Source organism: Anser anser (assembly GCF_964211835.1).
Source record: "Anser anser genome assembly, chromosome: 2".
Lineage (NCBI taxonomy): Eukaryota > Metazoa > Chordata > Aves > Anseriformes > Anatidae > Anser > Anser anser.
Window position 1 is genome coordinate 27819577 of NC_139721.1, and position 17893 is coordinate 27837469.

Here is a 17893-nt window from a genome sequence, read left to right on the forward strand (position 1 = left end):
AGCGCTGATAACATGCTGATGTTTTAATTGTTGCAGAGCAGTGTTTACACCAGGCCAAGGACTTTCCGGCTTCTCGCTCTGTCCTGCCAGCGAGCAGGCTGGGGGTGCAGCAGGAGCTGGGAGGGGACAGACCCAGGACAGCTGACCCAAACTGGCCAAAGGGGTATTCCATACCATCTGACGTCATGCTAAACAATATATAGGGGTGGCTGGCCGGGGTGGGGGGCCGGCTGCTCGGGGATAGGCTGGGCATCGGTCAGCGGGTGGTGAGCAATTGCATTGTGCATCACTTGTTTTCTTACACATTATTATTGTTAATACTATTACCATTATCACTATTATTATTATTATTGTTATTATTATTTTCCTGTCTTAATAAACTGTCTTTATCTCAACTCACAGGCTTCACTTTCCCGTTTCTCTCCCCCATCCCAGAGAGGGAGGGGGGAGGGTGAGCGAACGGCTGTGTGGTGTTTAGCTGCCAGCCGGGTTAAACCACAACAAGGACTTAAAATTTCACTTCTAAAGATAAACTCACTGCTTGATATCCAGTACTTAAAAGATCAGATAATGATTTATTTTAACCAGAAAGTGTTCACTCTCCTTTGAATTTGTGCATGAAAAATTGACTCTGTATATAGTTTAACCATTGAGACTAGAAATAGCTAAATCTATGATACAAAGCAAAGGTACAAATGATGAGAAAACCAACACTGAAACAGACTGTACAAGGAATTTCTTTAAGACATTAATCAGATTAAACCTGATAAAGTGTCTAATTGGCTTGATTACTGATGGCAAGAAAACGTGCTATATACCTATTTATGGTAAAAGGGTTATAGAGGCTTCAGGACAGTTGAATGGGCAAGATGTTTAGAAGACTAAAAGCAGTGTTTTCTAGAGCAAAATTATCACCTGAGCAAGCGGACTGTGAAAATGGCAGCATTCCTCCCAAACCATCTACAAAACAGGTATAGTCTATTTTTTATAGGCTCAGTAATATAATATTTTGTTTAGAAAGTATTTATGTAACTAAATATCATAATAGATTACATTTTCAAGCAAATTTACTGCAAAGGATATAAATAATTATTTAGCAAAATCAAATGAATGCCTCCCCTCCTTCCTCCCACCTCTTCATTATGAGGAAAGATTTCCTCCTTTTGCAAATTACTTGCCAAATAGGACTAATGTGAAACAAGCTTATGAGAGGCCTCGATCAACATTGCAAACAGGGAATTAGAAATATTGGTATGATTGTTTTTGTTGTGCTGAGGTATTCCTCTTCATGTTGTTCCCTGCTGGCAGAAAATGCCAGTATATTCTTTCTGAATATTGGAATGCAATACAGGTATATATCACTCTGCTTCCCAATAACGGTTAGAAAGGCAAAGTATTTTAGTAGCTTTAAAAATATATATTTTATTTGGCTTGTTTTTACTAATATAACTCTGATTTGAAAACTAAAGTAAGCCATTTTAGTGCACAGTTTTGGTTTTGTTGTTGCTTTGTTTGCTTTGTAGTTCTTTACTGTAAAAGTTAACTCATCTTTTCCATACTAGCTAATGGAATACAAAAGAAGCAGAAGAATACTCTTCACTTGTTACCTTTGAATATATATATTTTTAATCTTTTCCCGATAATGTCAGAGAAAGTGTTTTCAGTTGTTTTTTGTTTGTTTGTTTTTCACAAGGCAAAAAGGCAACAATTTAAGGTTTAACTAAATAATTAATATTGTGAAACAGTCTGAGCTATTAATCTGAATTTGGTTTTACCAAAACAATTGAAACTAAACTTATCAAGTTAAATCTAAGTGTCTTTTTAACATGTTCATAATAGTCTAGATGTACCAAGACTCTGACTTAAATTCTGGGAATCTTGATTTACATGCACAAGAGTTCAATAAATTTTATGGCTTTAAGTAAAGCTGATAGAAACATAAACATTCATAAGATTGAATCATTTCTTAGAACTGGTGAAATTTTCTTAAACTCATAGTTTTATACAGCTTCAGGAAATTGTGATTTAAAGCAGCCCAACTACAACTCAAATTTGATTTATGATGTTTATAAACATGCAAAAAAAGAAACCAATTGTTTGAGTGGATGTCAGTATGGAGTCGTCTGTTCATCAAAATGGCAAAAAATGTGGATGTTCAACAAACTATTCATGTACTGCAGATATGCAGGCAATGATCTTGCAGATAGCAACATCTTGCTATGCAGCAAGAATCCTTGATTCTGAGTCACTGGTTGCACAGATATTCTGCAGCCCAGTTCCTTGGACACACAGTTCTCTAGTATTTTGCCAGTCTTTAGAGGTGAACAAAGAGCCTGCCATCCTCTTCTGAAATTTCTTTCAACCAAAGTGAAGTCCACAACATGATAAAATAAAGTCTCTTGAAAGAGAACTGAATTCATCACTGTATTTTTCTGTTCTTCAGTTACAAAAGACCTTCTCAGCCATTAATATAGAGCAAACCAGTTTTCAGAAGCTGTGTAAGGTATTAGCAGTTCACAGGAAACTAAAGGAAGTAGTGTTATGAAAAGGAGCTGTGGAGTCATACACTCCAGTCAGCTAAAATCCAATGAAGAATTTAAAACAAGCTTTAAAATGTTACAGGGAAGAAACTGAAGCATTGAAGTGCACATCAATAATTTCCACTGCTCTATAATTTTAGAGACAAATCCCATTTTGCTATATTTATTTACAGTGGCATAAGTACTTAGGAAAATAAGTAAAGAGTGATTCCTTGTGAAGCAGAACAGCTTTACTTTCTGGTACAAATAGCCTGAACACTGCACATAGTGGAGGGACCAAGGCATCAGGGAAGTTGCTGCAGAATTGTACTAATTAGGGAGATGTTTTGTATGGAAGATACTATTAGGTATCAGAAATTAAAGAGTTATAGGGAAAATTCCAGTGGTTACAGTGAAGCAGCTATGAAGGTCCTAGAAACTGTAAGTTCTTACTCATGAGGAAAAGAATTAAAAAATAATAAAAAAATAAAAGTTTTTGCAGAGTTGAAGGCTATTTCAGCTTCTGCTCCCCTACTCTTCATCATATAGGATTACTCACAGAAAATAAGTGTTTGAATAGCATTTAGGTCACTAAGAGTATTGTTCATGCTTGTTTTAAAGTTCTACAAATCAATTTTCTTGAGTCAATAAAACATTATCTTGAAAAAAGAAAAATCCTGAATCCAAACAGCTGAATTCTGTGCAGCCTGATACCTCACTTGGCAAACTGATCTAGGAAAAATATATATATATATGTATATTTATATTTCCCTAGAGACATGGATTACTCGTCGCACCAGAATGATTCCATACACCAATGCAATACCCAGATTGTACCACCATTAAATTCCACTATTTATAAGATGCTTTTAAGATGGAGATAGATAAATAGATCAAGAATTAAGTCATTTTCTGCCTGCAATGAAAGGCATTTAAAGAAGAAATGTACATATTAGCTGATAACTGCAGAGCATTTTACTCATATTAATGTTCGTATGCTAGTAGGAGGAAGCCTGAAACAGAGAAAACAACCTTTGAAACAGCAAAAAAAAAAAAAATGCAAGTATCTTTAGCATGCACAAAGATTCACTGTGATTTTAATTTTTATATATATGTATATATATATGTTAACTTTTTGCAGTGAAAGTTGATACTGTCTCTGTATTTTGTAAATATTGAAATCTGTCTCTGTAGTCAGGTAACTCAAAACATACCAGGTCTATTGGCCCTGCAGAAAGTTTAGGCAGATGCATGACTAATTCAGGGATGTAGACAGTTTTGTGAGTGGCAGTACTGAACAAGCCAGCCTTGACAACATGAAAGAGGCTCTGGGAATAGGCAGCAGCAGAACTTGACTACATAACTTAGGTTGTGTGGCAGGTGTGAAGGCATCACTTTTTGATCTCAGTTTCCAAGTCCTTTTGTGATCCTAGCTGGAAATTCTGGTTCAAGAACACACACAACACCCAGGAACTCAGCCCAGTAGATGTCAACTTGATTAACTAAATTCCTAGCCAAATCAAACCATCCTTATCATTCTCAACAATGAACATTTATAGTTTCTAATCCTGTTTATTTTCTCAAGGGTGAAAATACAAAAAAAGATAAGCCACAGAAAGCTGAAAACAATACGACAGCAGAACCGTTACCAAAGGAACAAGGTCAGTAAGCCATTTGTGAGTGTTCAGAGATTATCTGAAAAAAAGTATATATGTACCCTATATACAACTGTAAATAAAATTGTTCCTCTTAAAAATGCTCTGTCAGGTGCTGATCTTCTTTTTTATTTCTGGGAGAAATTAAGAACTCTGAATTCCTATTGACCTCAAACCAATGATTTGCTACAGGAATACCAGCACTGTTCAACGATAATAAAAAGCACCAAGCTTTCAAGCACACAATCCCTCCATCAGATTGTCTGCTTTTATGAGCTAGTCTAACAAACCTACTTCCTCTTACTGTAATCTTGATTTCTTCTTAGGAACCTTTCTTTAAAATAAAGGCATATACTAGCTTAAGAAAGAAAACTGCATATTTTAATGCATCTTTTGGGTATGTTTGTCAAATATATTTAAACAAATAAAAAGATGAGATAGATAGAGCTACATGGGCTGATATTCAACTCTTTTCATGAACATGATTAACTGAACTGCCATTCAAGTGTGGTATTTTTTGTTGTTGTTGAACAAACAGAAAAAAATCAATGCCATTAAAGAAAATTTACCATCAACATTTGGAAGATTCCCACGTCTGGAACATAAAGCTCAGGGAAATAATACGAGGTAATCATCTTCCTAAACAGCTGGCTGCTGAAAACAGTGGCAGCTGGCCATGGCTATTCTGCCTCTCTTAAAACAGACACAGAATGACTACTGCAGCAGCTACCAAAAAAAAGGCTCTAGATGGATTAAGCAACAACTATTTCTGGGCCTTGGCCTTTGCCATCATACCCTACAGTATCAGTGCTGTAGCCCTCTCCTTTTCCATCCTCCGCTAAAACATCCACAGAAAAGCACCAAGTGCAGTTTTTCTGTCACCTCACACTTCTCCTTTGGAAGAACAATTCAAGTTCCTTTTATTGAAGCAGAAAAGCATAGGTTGAGGAACATTCAGCTTTCTGTAATAAAGATAATTTAAGGAGAGAGGAGCACTGGAAAAAAACCATAAGGAAACTTGCATAATCCCTACTTGCAGTTTGTATAATCATAACTAGTATCAAAATTCCTTTTCTCATATAATGAAACTTTAAACAAAGTACGTTTAATGTAATTATCTTGTTATAAAATGGCTGTAGCACTAAATCAATGAAAAATAAAATCTGACATGAATTAACTGTAACAGTAAGCCAACCATTGAAAAATCAAGTCAGAAGTTACGTGGCTTTTTAGAAACATTAAATCACAGATGCTAGGCTATGACAGAATGAAATATGGTTATAGAAAATTCTTCTGCTTCCACCCAAAATCTCATCTAACATTATGAGATTAATGTAATTCATAAATCTATATTTCAAGGTAAAGACTATCTTCTTTTCCCTTTTAAAATGTAAAATAAGTGGTAGCATAGAAGGAACTACCATACCAGTAACTGAAGGCTAGTATAATAGCACAGTTAGGCTCCATATTTGTTCATTTGTTTTTAAAAACAATAGTTCTCTGGAAGTCTCAAAGCCTTATTTTCAAATAGCCACAAAACAGCTTCTCCTTTTGTATGTGGGTATTAATGAGTTAGGTAGACATTAGCCATAAAATCCAGAGAATTATCACTGGCATCAAACTGAATAAGGAACTCCAGAATCTCTGGGCAGAAAAGTGAGGCTGCTTTCAACCAGTTCATGCCAAGTTTTAAATATAGGCTCCTGCAACACTTGGTGAACTTTGTATCAGGCCTAAAATCACATGGACAGCTTCTGGAAGAAGAAAATAGAGAATATCTGTGGGGAAGCAAATGTTAAGAGACCAGACACATAATTTTACTGTGTATGTACAAATTTCAAAAGAATTATTAAGACAGAGGTCACTCAAAACAAATTAAGGAAGACTGGTGGAAACAGTAAAACCAGTTAGAGAAAAGCTTTTCCAAGATCTCTAAGTAGTTTCTCTGGTATAACAAGAATAATGTAGACTAATAAACCCCCTAATCATTGTCCCATGATGCAGCTCCACCATCCTGAAATGTAAACCAACGTCCTGAGCAGAGCTTATCTTCACCCCCTTTTTCTCACATGGCCAAAAGCAACCATCACCTTCTCCCTCCCTTCTAGCACTTCACAAGACAGCATGATGTTCCCAGCACAGATGAGAACTCAGCAGGCAGCACAATTGGAGCCTGTTTGGTTAAAACTTGGCCACTTACATTGCTCAGCAACACCTGGTACTTTTGGCTTCTTTGTTGGCCGCTCATTGCCTCATTCCCACCTCCTCAGTTGCCCTCTCTCTCGCTAGCTTGCTTTGTGATAGATTCTCTGCATAATTAGCTCATTCTATAATTAATTCTCTGTGCTAAGCGGGTTTCTTCCATAATTAATTCATTTTTTAATTTATTCCCTGCATTTCTTTATGTGCTTAACAAAGTATGATTCACCTAATTAGAGGTTCTCCATGATATTGAATCCAATTTCTGTAGTTTCTTTGCATCCTTATCACCTTCCATAACTGACTGGCTATACAAATCCTTCACTTGTTTTACACACTGTTGTTCAATAGCTCTGCTGATTGTTACACTATTTAGAAAGTTATGTCCAGTCTACACCTGCTTGCTGGTGTCTGTTTTATCACCCTCTTTAACACAGTTTCTTTCATCCTCCTAACAACTCCTTCCAGTGTGATTCTTCCCAATCCATCCTTTTTCTTTCCCTTTCTGTAGCACCATACATAAGTACAGCTCTTCTGAAGTCTGTCCTCCTTTCATTTCCATCTCACTCAGGAACTGGCCTGTTTACAATATCCTGTTTTTCAGTGTTCCTGCTTCTACTAAAATAACAAGTGTCTTAAAGAATTTGTCCAGATTCACAGACATATTTATGGCGTTTTCTCTAAAGCCCACAGTGATATATCTTTGTTCTTGGTAGGACCTGAGAGAGAAAGTAGGTCTAAAACTATCCTAGGTATTTCTCTATACACTTTAATTCCATGTCTGGATCATAAAGTAGACAGAGCCTCACTGCTAGGAGGCTACTATGTTAATTTTTCAGTGACTCTTAGATTTTCATAGATGCTTTGGAAAATATATATATAAAAGACTATCTACTGACCCCCAAATGAAATGCAAGTGCCAAGCTATAATGCAAATTAGAATCTGGTGCTTCTGACAGACTCAAAAAAATCTACATCCCAAATGAGAAGCCCAGGTAGAGTCAAAAAAAAAATAATCAGCATCACTTAGTGTCTAGCACCTCCAAGGCATGATTACTCTAAAGGAACTTCAGTCCACTCCAGACTCTCTCACAGCAAGTACACTTGTGCGTTAGATACTCAAGGAACATTCACTTTTCCACTAAAAGTTTCACTAAACAAATAAGAAAAGCATTTTGTAGATTACCCTATCTGTTGTGGAGACTCCTTCATGATAAGGGAGTTCAAATCCATATTTCTCACATTCCAGTGACCTAACTACCCACATACAATCTGGACTAGAGAGATGGGGGTGGAAATCCTGTAACCTTCCTAATTGCTGGGCAACTGTGCAGAGAAGAATGCAAAACTTGTGAAAACTGAGAAGGAAGAGTGAGTACAAGATGGAGCCTGACCTAACCTATGAGTTAATTGAAAAACTAACCTTGTAGGAGGGAAGAAGAACTTTGATTTCAGCATTAACAAATTGTTTGCTTTTTTTTTACTTATTTGTTTGTTTTGTTGTTGTTGTAGTTTGTTTTTTGTTTGTTTTGTTTTTGTTTTTTTTTGTTTGATTGATTTTTAATGGAAAATAATTCCCAAAACAGGTATTTGTCTCTATCCAAAATAAGCAAAGCTCAGAACAAAGATTTCTTCTTACTAGATGAAAGCTTTGGTCACCAGCTGCTATATAAATGATGGTCACTCTCTCCCCTTGTACATAGAAATAAAGTGGATATATTTATTAAAGGGAACAAAATCCTAGCACTAAGAAACTCCAGCTAATTTCTGCTAGTTAGCCACCAATTAACATTCACTGGACTATAGTTAAGTGAGTTGTAAGCCTCTGAGAAGGAAGCTTTGAATTGAAGCTGAAATTTTATAAAACCTGTTCCCTAGAACCTCAAAATCCAGGGTATTTTGAAAAATAATAATAATAAATAAATAAGTAAACAGATTAAGTGCAGCATTTTGATATCATAGAATGGCTTGGTTTGGAAGGGATCTTAAAGATTATCTAGTTCCAACCCCCCTGCCATAGGCAGGTATGCCACCCACCAGATCAGGTTGGCCAAGGCCTCATCCAGCCTGGCCTTGAGCACCTTCAGGGTTGGGGCACCCACAACTTCTCTGGGCAACCTGTTCCAGTGCCTCACTGCCCTTTCAGTGAAGAATTTCTGCCTAATGTCTAATCTAAATCTATCTTATTTTAGTTTAAGACCATTCCCCCTTGTCCTATTGTTATCTACCCGAGTAAAGAGTCCTTCTCCATCCTTTTTATAAGACCCCTTTAAGTATGGAAAGGTCGCAATGAGGTCTCCCTGGACCCTTCTGTTCTCCAGGCTGAACGCCCCCACTTCTCTCAGCCTTTCTTCAGAGGAGAGGTGCTGAAGCCCTCTGATCATCTTTGTAGCCCGCCTCTAGACTCGCTCTAACAGATCCACACCTTTCTTGTGCTGGGGGCCCCAGACCTGGATGCAGAACTCCAGGTGGGGCCTCACGAGGGCAGAGTAGAGGGGGGATAATCACCTCCCTCAACCTGCTGGTTGCACCTCTGTTGATGCAGTCCAGGATGCAGCTGGCCTTCTGGGCTGCAAGTACACACTGCTGGCTCATGTTAAGCCTTTCATCCACCAGAACTCCCAAGTCCTTCTTCACAGGTAGAAGAACTCATTGAGAGAATGAGTTCTTCTCCCAGTCTGTACTCATGTCTGGGATTGCCCCACCCCAGGTGCAGTATCTTGCACTTGAACCTCATGCGGTTCACACGGGCCCACTTCTCCAGCCTGTCCAGGTCCCTTTGAATGGCATCTCTTCTTTCTGTTGTATCAACTGCACCATGGTGTCATCTGCAAACTTGCTGAGGGTGCACTTAATCCCACTGTCTATGTAATTGATGAAGATATTGAAATATAATTGGTTGCAGCTCAATAAACCAGACCTGTCAATGCAGAGACTTTTAAATAATAATCTTATTCCTTGTCTTCATGTCCTTTACACTCTTCACTGGCACTCAGTCAGCAGGCAGCTATTATTCTGATAAAATATATGGACCTTTTATTGATTGTTTTGCTTCAAACCCACTGATTTCTGAATAGTTCTCACTTGTATGCTGTGTATGTTCAAAAGCTTTACTTGGAAAGTCACAAACGTGTTTATTTTGTGACGTCAAAGCTGAATTTTATCTCCTTCTTGCATATGTTTCCTTTTTGTTTAGTTTTCTGGGCATTTTCACGACCCTATAGCCACATCTTTCAAGTATTCATAACATAGCTCCTGAACATTTCTGGGAGGCAAGGACCATCAGACAAATGGCTAACTATGACAGAAGTAATCCAGGAAGTTTGTAGACCAGTTCTCTCAATTCCCACTCTACTACTTCAAATGCAAAGTCATTCTTTACTCCCGCTACTTAAGAACCTGCTCTCTAGTTGGTAACATTTAAGAGCCTTTTTCAGACTTTTAATGATAATAATAGTTTTCAAAAACAGGAAAGAATAAAAAATCACTGATTTAAGTGCTCAAAATTATGTTTTGAAAGGTTATATGACACAGAGATAGCAAATAAGCAGATTACTCAACCATTAGCCACTCTGTCTCCTATTAGTAGGCTCTACCCATGCAATTTCCTATTTCAAACAATGCTGTCTAACCTCAAGTATTTCCATGTACCATTAAAATTGCCAGTATTGTTGCTTGTCTATTAAATAAAATAGTTTTGCCATATGAGCACAGATACCAAATCACAAAAGGTTTTCAGGAGAAGCTTAAATCTACATATTCAACAGAATAAAGATAAAAATTTCCAGGGCTTTTTACTGAAGGAATACAAAAGGACAACATTAAACATTCTTTAATTAAAGATAGCCCACATTAATCCTGGTAATAAACATCTGAACTGCTTGTTAAGGTTTACAGCTGTATTATCTATATAGTATGTCATTTAAGAAAAACTGTGAGTTAATATATTTTAAGCATCAGTATATTTTAAAATACATTGTGCTAAAAATCACTAAGAAGTTAGTGGTAGAAGAATGTATGGGTCAATATCTTTAATTAATATAAAGTTCACACTGTACTAAGGTGCAATGACGAAAATACTGATGAAAATATACTAAAAAAAATATACATGCAACTCAGTGATTTTTAACTAATCATTAAGACAACATATTGTGGATTCCAAAAGTAGTAAGATTATCTCAGATCAAGTTGTGCTAAAATGTGCTTTTGTACATACAAGCAAAAGGAGAAGCCCAGGGAACTCTTTTTGCATGAGGACCCTAAGTAACTGTTGGCCATTAAAAGTTTTTCCTCCACATATACACAACCATTTCAGAAAGTGAGGAGAAGGCTAGACAAGATACTTCTCAGGGTTGCTAGTACAAGGCAATGGAGCTGGCTGGGAATTCTGGGGAATACTTCCTTTTCTGAAGTGTGGCAGAGCAAGAGTACTTTTTTGTTCTATTCACAAGAACACATTTAACTGCCAATATCTATCATTTATTCATATCTTTTTATCTCTAAAAACTAGTATTTTTTTTGATATTTTGCTTCTCTTCATACCTTTTTTTCAAAGAAGAGAATACATTTGTGATGCTTACAGCCAATTCTTATGGCTACAGAATGTGTATCTGGACGTAACTGATCCAAGAAATACAGCTTTTAAAGTCAGCCTAGTGACTGAGATAAATGCTTTATTACTTTCTGGGAGGAAGTCCCTTCTCATTGGTAGGCTGCTACAGATGCACCTCATGATGATGGATAACCCGTAAGGTTGATGGTCTCCACAGCACACAGTGTTTTCTGTCCTGTCCTGCAGCCTCCTGGTGATGTTTGCATGCACACAGCAGGGCTCAGATGAGAGAGAAGAGCCTTCTTGCTCAGGCAGTCTGTTCCCTGACTCTGAACAGCAGGATGACAGCTCAGTTCCTCTGTTCCCACATTGGTCTTTGGAGGGAATAAGAGGAAGGAGTGTCCAAGCCAGCGTGGAGAGGTTCTAATTGCCTTTTGCAGGTCTAGAGCTTTTGAAGAACAGCAAGAATTGGACTGGAAGTAGAATAAATGATGAATTAGTATAGCATGATTGACTCTGCACTTCTGTTTCCTAAGTACTTACTGTGTTAGGAAATAACATTATATGCTCTACTGGTGGAAGGATCATGATAACCTTGAAGGCCACAAGCTAACATTTATCACAGAGGATCCATGGCGTTTTAGAGTCCTTTGATGGCTTTGCCTATTGTCTGAAGAGAAGTCTACAACACTTCCTTGGGCTAGGCCCATGACAGAGATTTTTGGATCCACAGATACTTATGTATGCTCAGGACTGAACACTTTAGATGAATCAAAATTATTATGGTGAGAGTGGTGACTCTGCAGTGCTGTGTCAGGGCATTGGCAAATCTACCTATACCAGTACCTTCCTCTGTTGAAAAAGGTCCTTAGGATTAATGTCTACAGTTTAGAGACAGTTTGTATGTACAGTACTGGATTTTAGAAACATGAAAGCTTCTAAAACCTCTTTCTAAAACATGAGCAGGTTTAAACTAAAAACAAATTTGCCAGCTCTTCCAATATTATGCTTAGCCACGAAATACTCTGCTTTTCATGAAACCTTACTTCCTGGTTTCATGTGATTAATACAAAGAACTGTGAAAAAAACCCAGACTTTCAGACCTTTGGAATTGCAGAGAAAGAAAGAGAATATATATACATATATATATATATATATGTATACACATATATATATATCAGTCAAAAGGGCTTAAAACCCAGAAATAAGTACAAATTATCTAAAACGTATCGGGTTAAAACTCACATGATTTTTTCTCTACTGAAAAATGGGAAATATTCTGCTACAGACTATTCTCCAAGTGTGTGTGTGTTTGGAAGCAGAAAATCAAATGAATTTGGAAAAACTGTCAAGGCACTCTCTTCAAAACAGAGAAGTGAAAACTGAAGATAAAAACTGCTTTATGGAAACATGAACAAAGGAGCTGAGCAACATCAAAATAAGTTGGGTGTACTCTTCCAACATGCCAAGATTTTTGGCTACTTTAGTCTAGGAGACAAGAATAAATAATGAAGGTTTACTAATATCAGCCTTTGGCTGGGACCATCTTCAACCTAAGATAACACTTAGGTAAAAGACTGATATCCCACTAATATCCCTTTTTTATAACTATTTTGCTTGGCCTAAGTCTCTCCTGAAAGAACAAAGATCTGTGGAAAATGAGAAGGAAAAAGAAAGAAAGAAAGAAAGAAAGAAAGAAAGAAAGAAAGAAAGAAAGAAAGAAAGAAAGAAAGAAAGAAAGAAAGAAAGAAAGAAAGAAAGAAAGAAAGAAAGAAAAGAAAGAAAAGAAAGGAAGGAAGGAAGGAAGGAAGGAAGGAAGGAAGGAAGGAAGGAAGGAAGGAAGGAAGGAAGGAAGGAAGGAAGAAAGGAAGAAAGAAAGAAAGAAAGAAAGAAAGAAAGAAAGAAAGAAAGAAAGAAAGAAAGAGAAAGAAAGAAAAAGAAAGAAAGAAAGAAAGAAAGAAAGAAAGGCTATGAGAGGGAAATGAACTGGCCTTATAACCTCCATCTTGTTCCTTGCTCCTTGCTATCCTAGGAAGATCACTGATCTGATTAGGTTTCAGTGGGCCTCTCACTTTAACCAGGTACCATTTTGAGAGATTCCTTTGAATAGTGTTTTGCCCAAAAATTTTTACTTCTACAACCTGAGTTTTTCCATTCCATCTCAAAAAAAAAGAACCAGCAACATATATCCCAACTTGGCTTTAAATTATATTATTCTTACGGGCAGGCCAAATGATATAGAATATTCTGACATCAATTGGCTGCATTCCTCAACACCTGTAATACAGTGACAGCTTTAGCTACCTATATTCTACTATAACAGGAATGGAAAATATTTAAAAAAAAAAATTTAAATCTCTTGTTTTCCCAAGTAAGCCTGGATCCATCTATTTTGAAAATTGCTTTAGATGGTTGCACCTTGGCATAATTCTGCCTTCTTTTGCTCACTCGTGATTTCTTTACCATGATCAAATTTATTTAAAGCCAATAGAAGCTTTCTTGGCTGTCCTGTGAGCCTTGCCATCTACCTGATGGATTGTTATTTATTCTAGAAACCAACTCTTGCTCTCTAAGTGTCTAAGTGTTCCCTAAAATGACTACCACCTTGTTCCTTTAGGTCTTTCCTTTGGGGCTGGTCACAGAAGTCAGAGCAGTGTAAGTTAGATTCTCCAAGCAATGAAGAGTGACTAGGGCTTTTTAAATGTGACTACACAGACAACACTCCCAGTTTTGCACATAAAGAAGCAACTAAAACTTGACATGCAGTTAGCAGCGGTGCCAAACCCTGATATCCTAATCCTAATGCAAATAAAACCTGTGAGACTAGAGATTTATGAACTCTAAAACCTCATGGAAGTTTGGAATTTTCATGGGTTTCAATGTTTTCCATCAGTCTGAGTCCAGTCAGCAGGTAATGGTCTACCTGGGCCAAGACGAGAATATCTAGCAGACTGAGAAGCCATTATCCTTCTGCTCTGGGATGCTTATATACAAGCACCATATTTTTTTGTGACTCTTTGGTCTTTCCTTCCAGTACATGTTGTCATTCCAGAGACAGATAATCTTATCCAGAAGCCTGTTACTCTATTTAGTATATCTACACTGGTATTTTATTTCAGATGAAGAATTCCCTTCTGACTTGAATCTCTTTATTGTCCCCCACTGTGTTTTAGTTTTTCACTAAAAAATAAAACTAAACTAAACTAAACAAAAAAAAATAGGATTGCATGACTGGTTTCCTTTAGAATAGAAAATAAACAAGAAGAAACACATCACGAGTATACCTATTTTACTTGAGCTGCTGATAGTCACTTAATTCAGAGTATCACAATAGACCTAGTTTGTCACACAGTTACTTCAAACAGATATATAGTTGATGCCAGGCCTTCAACACTATTTCACTGTACTGATTGCTCCCATCACGTTGCATTTCCTGCTCATACAGATGTAGCTAGGGAAAATTGCTATAAAAAAAAAAAATCCCAAAGTGAGATAATTACAAAAATGTTGAGATTTGTCATCCTGTCATTCCTGAGTTCATGGCTTCTTTTGCAGGGAGAGTCAGGGCACAGAGAACTGGGCAACTACAATCCATGTATTCAGAAGGGAGCAGAAACAGCAGAAAGTGTTGAAATTTTTGGCTCTTGCATCTCCTTTTTTACATCATGTTATGTTGACCACAAAACCACGAGAGGATTGTGTGCCAAGGAAAGTATACAGTCAGTAGTATCATTGGTAGAGATCTTCTGGGGTAAGGGTTCAAAAGAATTTTTACAGGTTAAGGGGATTTTAACAGAACATTTTCTGATTCAGTAGAAATATCCACAAATTAGTCAGTTATAAATACTTCACAAATGCTTTTATTTTCTGTAACTGCAGCCCCTCCTAGATTTTCTTAAAGAGGAGATCTATGAAATTCCTAGAAGAAATCAAATTTATTTCACTATGGAATTCTATTCCCTGTGTTAGAAGCCTGAATCCATTTTAAAATCCCTTCCTTCAAAATAAATAAATAAATAAATGAAAATAATTAGAAAAATAATCTTTTTGACTATAACTGAAAAGAGAAGTATTTTGAACCCTGTAATCAAATGGTAAAAAATCCTTTCATCCCTTCTTGAACCTTCCTGGTGACAGGAACAGTAGCAGACTTCTCACCTCCCTGCATGTGGGTTATTCTCTACCTTGAAAATCCTTGTGTGGACCCTTTGGGCAAGATGAAATATTCCCCAGTATTATATTTCCAATAGACTTTTCCTCAAGATAGTACTGTGAGCCTAACTGCTGCAGAAAGGAAATAATAATCCGCATTTCTATTAGGTGGGCAAGACACCATTATCAATTTAAGCCATAAATCCAATAGAATGTCAGAGTTTTAAATGGAATTTCTCACAAAAATCTTCCCAGTTTACAGCTGATAAGTAAGACAAATCCTGCAGGCTGTCTCTTCATATTTTATAGTGCTTCATTTCTCCCAAGGATTATTTGAAAATTAACCCCTAAACTTGCTAAGCCAAAACAACCAGCACATTGGGGAACACAGATTTCTTTGCCTTCTCTTCAGTTCCTTGCCTGACTCTGGCTTGAGTATTTCTGGCATTTTCTTACTCCACACTAGGCCTTGCCTTTCATCCTGTTTAAGATGCAAATTTCTGCAAGAGCAACAGGGCTCCCACAGGGCATTCTCACTTCTTAACCTAAATACTAAAAAAAAAAAAAATCTCTCCAGAAATGCCCCACTGGTCCTGTAATCAGTTACTCATCTTGTAAAACCTGAAATTCAGTTCGAGAAGCATCATGCCCACTTCCAAGAGATGCCTGGAAGAAAAAATTATCTGAATATATGGTGGTATGGGGGTAGTTTAGCTTATCAGGTCCTGTAAACAAACTGATCCATTGTCCTTCACTGAGTTTTGTTTCAACACCATTTCAAGCAATCCCTTTCCAGATGGGCAGCTTAGCAGTTTACTGCTGTGACTGCCTGTACCCCTCTGAAATGAATAACTACCTAAATATGGAGATTAATTAACAGAAAAAAACTAATCTTACACTGTCTATCCAAAATACTCAAGGTTTTACTTTCTTTGAGCTGTCTTGAATTTAAGATTGATATACACAACATGCTCCGGATTTATTTATTATGATGTTTTGCTGCCAAGCTTTTTCTTCTATAATCATATTACTTAAAGTATTTATGAAGGATGGGTTTGTTCCTCCTTTATGCAAAGTGGCAGACTGATGACAGCTTTCAAATTATTTTTCAGCATGAAAATTTAAAATAAAGAAATAAGACTAATTGGAAGAATTAATCACATAAGGCCATTTAAATAGCAAGAGAATATACCATTTGCATAGGGGAAAGTGAAGCAAACTTCTTGCTAAACTCCTTTAACAAAGTTACTTGTAACAAATATGAAGAATTAGACTAGCCAAAGTTCCACATACTCACATCCTTAATGATATATTTCAATCATAATTTACTCAGCAACAACCAGGACTGTCATAGCAGCCAAAGCAACAAGAGACATAAAGCAATTCAAACACTAGAGTATAAATAATGCTATCAGCATTTGCTATGCATAAGCAAATAAGCTACTCTTCATTTTTCCTCCTGTATTTTATGATGTATTTCAGGACAGATCTATCTGTCCTCTACTTATTTTTTTGAAATATGTACACACTATAATTCTATGATACTGCACAAGTTCTTGTTGCTTATAAATATAAAAGAGCTCTATATTCACCATTGTTGAACTGCTTACAAATAAATCAAGATCAAAAACCACTAAGTTTCACATTCTAAAAGATACACTCATCATAAACATGTTCTGTACAGCTGGCACTGAAATATTTATGCGGGAAATTATTCAAAGGTCAGGTGCTAGAATTAGTATCATGTCCATTGACAAAATAAAGGCAGCCAAGTTCCTCCAAAAATTCCTCCAAAAGTGCTATCATCATTCTTTAAAAATTGGTATTCAGAAATTAAAACTTCTTTCCAAATGCAGAGGGAGTTCCAGCAAAAGCACCTGAGCCTTCACAAACTGAAAAATCAAATGAACCAGCTAAAGCAACTCTACAGGAACTGCATCTGCTCAATAATGGAAAAGAAGATGCAAAGTAAGTAAATTCAGTTTTAAAATGTGACTATTTTTTTCCTGGCATCCTGACATTACATTTCTGTGTGTAATATTTCAGTTCTTTAAAAGTGCCTCCAGTACTGTAATGACCTGAAGGGCATTATTTCAATTCTAAGGCAACCGTACATATGCTGTATTCATTTAGTATGTGCTATTGACAGTTTGTTCTGTACTTCATCCTAAACTGCATGAACGAGGAAAAGAATTTGCTCAGCTAACCATATAAACTAATTCTATGTCAATGCTCAGTTATTATTAGTCTGCCTTAGCAAAGGAGTAAGTCCCAGAATGCCGCCTTGAATAGCTGGAATGTTTGTCACATCATCCTGACTTAAAATGTTTTTACCCTGAACATAGTTTTGCTGAGTTATACCATTAAATCAGCTTTAGCCTATGCAATTAGATGATTAGAACTGTCTCGTCCTGAGAAGAGACAAACAAATGAAGCAATAATGGTCCTTCAGGGGAAAAGTCCTTCAGGTGAAAATCTAGGGTTATTAAACCTTTGGAGAAAGATTACGTGACCTTTTTTTTTTTTTCCTAAAACAGGAATGAATATGAATTCCAGGAAACCATAATGTTAGAATAATCTATATTCATTTCAGTACTAGCCTCATAGAACAGCTGAGGTTGGAAGGCTGCTCCAGGAGTAACCTGGACCAAACTCCTGCTAAAAGCAGGATGAATTTAGAGGTTAGACCCAGCTCCCAAGTTAGATCAAGTTGCTCAGAGCCTTGCCCACTCTAGTTTCGAATCTCCAGGGATGGAAATTCCACAGTTTCTCTCATCAATCTGGTCTACCTCATTATGACCATGCTCCTTATGAAT

General features: G+C 36.8%; 1 protein-coding gene across 1 annotated transcript in view; it reads left to right on the top strand.

The window, feature by feature from the left end:
* Positions 1-869: 869 nt before the first annotated feature.
* Positions 870-17893, top strand: part of CNGB3 (cyclic nucleotide gated channel subunit beta 3) — a gene marked incomplete at its 5' end in the record, with an annotated part of 71989 nt that continues 54965 nt past the window's right edge. The window contains 3 exons of the mRNA XM_083823781.1: positions 870-971; positions 4105-4180; positions 16934-17045. Of these exons, the coding sequence (XP_083679907.1) occupies positions 870-971; positions 4105-4180; positions 16934-17045 (290 nt within the window). The remainder of the gene's footprint in view (positions 972-4104; positions 4181-16933; positions 17046-17893) is intronic.